General features: G+C 39.0%; 1 protein-coding gene across 1 annotated transcript; it reads left to right on the top strand.

The window, feature by feature from the left end:
* Positions 1-505: 505 nt before the first annotated feature.
* LOC109220869 (protein ENHANCED DISEASE RESISTANCE 2-like) lies at positions 506-2,723 on the top strand (the record flags this gene model as incomplete). The annotated part of the gene is made up of 5 exons (XM_019385339.1): positions 506-555; positions 648-791; positions 1,367-1,462; positions 2,072-2,173; positions 2,320-2,723. Coding segments are annotated over 5 exons (485 nt in total), but the record flags the coding sequence as incomplete, so codon positions are not given.
* Between the last annotated feature and the right edge of the window lie 1,328 nt (positions 2,724-4,051).

Genomic DNA, 4,051 nt, shown 5'->3' with positions numbered 1-4,051 from the left:
TACTATACTCATCAAAGCCAACGTCATCCTATTATCACACTACATCCTCTTTGTATTACCAGGGCAACATTCCATCTCTTCTAAATGCTACCAGTCTTAGACTCCTTTGAGTTCTTTCAGGCTATACTGAGCTTTCTATAACTTACAGAAACTATCAGCTCTTTTGTTTTCCTGGGCTTAATTCCGAGTACTTATCCATTTCTCGTCACCTTCTTACTCGCCCTTTCTTGTCCTTACTCATGTCTTCCGAAAACCTGTTGCTTCACCATACTTTAGTTTGCGACCTATACATGTCTATTTATACTACTCTCAACCTTCCTTCAACTTGCTTGCACCATAGATTTCCTTGTGTTATTCTGGATCATCAAGCGAGACAACACATCGTCTCTAACTCTTCGTTACTCTCTTAATCAGGCTTCTCGATACCTAGAACCCATAGGCTNCAATGACACTTAACATACACATGTAGTCTGTAAACCTGCTGCTTACCAGTTTTTATCTGCAGAATATGCAGCTAAGGGTGGTCCAGAATTTTTCTTCATTGTGAATATACAGGTATATTCTCTAGCTTCTTTTATATGTCTTTTCTTTTTTCCTTCAGAATTCCAGAGAAATCCGTCATGTAGCTGAATGTTTCTTACATTCAGGTACCAGGTTCAACAACATACAGCCTTGGTCTCTACTATATGATGGACACTCCAATAGAAAATGCACCCTTGCTGGAGAGTTTCGTCAAAGGAGATGATGCTTATAGAAATTCAAGTTTCAAGCTCATACCGTACATATCCAAGGTTTGTTTTCTGATAATTGAGATTGAACAGATTCTCTTTTTCACAAGTTTAATAATAATTATTTTTATTTAAGTTGCTCAACGCATTAGTAAAAGCTAGGGCATGCCATCAGTCTTGTTACGTTTGCACTGAGCCATATCAATGTTCTTGAGAATGGTTGGTGGTAGAACTTTTGCCCTGTACCTTCCTGAGTTCGCAGCTATTGACTGCACAGCAGCAAGTTGCTCTCACAATCTTAAGAAAACTGAATGCCTCTTCCAGTTCCAATGACAGACATGAACCTTTTCACTTCTCAGAGGTCAATTTTACAACTTCAAGTAATTTTTCAACAATAAAAACAATCATAACCGAACAAATTTAATTTAATGGAGAAATGCAGAGAGGGATATTGCATGCTCAAGTTATTTTCCCAAAATACATGTCATCCTAGAGTCCTGCATCGTAATTCTTTTCTGCTTTCTTGTTAGCTTTTTGGTTGGACTATGTGCTTTTATCAGCACTGCTAATAGCACTTTAACAATTTTTCAATCCTTTTAAAGATCAGGAATCTTGATTTTTTTTTTTATTTTTGTCAGGGACCATGGTTAGTCAAGCAGAGTGTTGGGAAGAAAGCATGCATTGTAGGTCAAGCACTTGAAATTAATTATTTTCGGGGAAAGAACTACTTGGAGGTAAATTTCAAGAGTACTTTGACAGGAAATGATGCTTTAATTTTGTTTGCATGTGTAGCTGCTAATAGTTGGTGCAGTTAATACGGCCATTTCCAAGATGTGTGAATGAACTACTTCCACTATGGCAGAAGTTCAATATCTCCTCTCGACGAAAGTAGAATACTTTTACCAAGTTAATAACATAGATACTAGCTTGAGTCTTGAACCAATGTGGGACATCTAACAACCCATACTCCTTGCTGAGATTTGAACTTCTCAGCAGAGGTGTGTAGTCATCAATACTTTTCGGTTGCACTAATTTCATGTGGATGAGTTCATGGGTTTTAGGTTATTTCTTTTCATCTTCCTTTTAGTTGGTGTGTGCGACAAAGGATAGAAGATTACTGGGGAGGGGGAGGGCTTTCAGTTTCTGTTTGATTCATGTGGCAATTTGTGGATTGCTGTTATATGTTGACGCGTTTGTAGGTCAAAATTTAATTATCTTTAGAATAATAGGTGAAATACTCCTCCTTGTATTGACATTCAAATCCCTCCACAGTGAAACATCTTTTAACGTGGAAGAAATTTTTTCCTCATAGCGGATTCTCAAAAAATTTTGTGGTCTTTCAGCTTGATATCGATGTTGGCTCTTCTACTGTGGCAAGGGGAGTCGTAAGCCTTGTTGTTGGATATCTAAACAACCTTGTCATTGAAATGGCGTTTCTTGTCCAGGTAATGTTCATGTCCCATTCTCCATTTAAGCATATGGTTTTAAATTGTGGAAAGTGCCAATGTTGTCAATTACATTGAATTTCAATGAGGTTGACAAGCATTGAGTGTCTTATTGGAACAACTATCTGAAATATCTTTCTTCACAGGCCAACACAACAGAGGAGCTTCCTGAATATCTTCTTGGAACATGCCGTCTTAATCATCTCGATGTCTCTAAAGCTGTTCAAGCGAAACCATGATCTATGTATGTGTGTGTATATATAGGTTACTCCAGATTTGCATAGGCAACATGGACGATACCGATATAGAACTGCAAAAGCTTTACGAAAGTGACTATTCTTTGATTCAATCAAATAGCATGCCAGCAGTCTGCTGCATTGGTGTCAGCTGTATAGTTTGCAGAAATACACAGTTTTTACTAAATGGTGAACTCAATTGTGAGGATATGCTTTTTTTCTTAAGGAAAATATGCCTTTTTTTTTTTCTGACTGTTTGTAATGTACTCAAAGAAATAAGAGAATAGTGACACGAAGGAATTTTTATTATTGAATTGGATGTCTCAATCAACAGTACAACAATTATTGAATTTCAACTAGTAACTAAGGTTTGACTTCATTAATGAGCTTCCACTTGAAATGAAGAAGGAAGATGAGAAGTAAGAAGGATGGAGAAAATCGAGAAGGAGAAGAAATGAGAAGAAAGAAATAACAGAAAATTACCGGTCCAAAACTAACTCCTCAGTCCAACTGGAAGGTTGTTATACAGTTGGCCCATAACAACTTGCAGCCCAATAGATCACCACAATTCCTTTATTAATGAACTATTAATCTCAGCCATTCTTTAGGATGCTGATACTTGCATCTAAAGCCTCCACGTTTCTTCTCTAATCTAATCTCCTTACACGTGTAATGTCTTACTTATACACTAATATCTTCTTTCCCAATTCATTTCCGACCTTATTCGATATTATCTAAACCCTAACAATCCCTTCCTCTTCAGACAGACCTTGTCCTCAAGGTCGTAGGTTAGCAACAAATGTCGGAAATTGACTGCGGATATAACCCCAGTCCTCCCACGTAGCATCTTCAGGACCAAGATTGGTCCACTGAACAAGCACCTTCACCATCACAGCGTTATTAAACTTCACCGTTCTTCGTTGAAGAATATCCAGTGGATGTACCAGTACACGGCCTTCACTATCGCACACTGGTGGCTGTTGTTGTGGTGTAATAGTTGGACCTACTCGGCGTTACAGCTAGGATATGTGGAAAACAGGGTGGAGCTAAGAGCCCGGCGATAACTCCAAACGATAAGCAACCGATCCCACACGCTGCAGAACTTTATAAGGTCCATAGTACTTAGCGCTCAACTTTAAGTTTCTTCTGACTGCTAGAGACGTTTGTCTGTAAGGTTGTAGCTTGAGATAAACCCATTCCCTTTCTGTTAAAACCCTATCTGTTCGATGTTGATCTGCATAGAATGTCATTCGTGCCTGGGCTTGAGAAAGGTTTTCCTTTAGATTTTGTAGCATCTGTTGTCTCTGGGATAAACAAACTCCCACTTGGGATTGAGTAGAGTGGGGTAATGACCCCAAGGAAATATGTGGGGGTGGGAATCCATATATCGCTTGAAAGGGTGTAGTCTTGAGGGAGTTGTGGTAGTTAGTGTTATACCACCATTCAGCTAAAGGTAGCCCTTTCACCCACTGTTTAGGGTGTGAGAACACCATTGCTCTTAGGTAGGATTCTAAGCACCTGTTGAGTCTTTCCGTTTGTCCATCCGTCTGGGGATGGTAAGCAGTAGATAGTTTCAGCTGAGTACCCATAGTTCTAAATAGTGTCTGCCAAAACTGGCTAGTGAACACCGAGTCCCTGTCCG

Source organism: Nicotiana attenuata, unplaced genomic scaffold, assembly GCF_001879085.1.
Source record: "Nicotiana attenuata strain UT unplaced genomic scaffold, NIATTr2, whole genome shotgun sequence".
Lineage (NCBI taxonomy): Eukaryota > Viridiplantae > Streptophyta > Magnoliopsida > Solanales > Solanaceae > Nicotiana > Nicotiana attenuata.
Note: the sequence above shows the minus strand (reverse complement) of the source record. Positions and strands in the feature narration are given on the sequence as shown.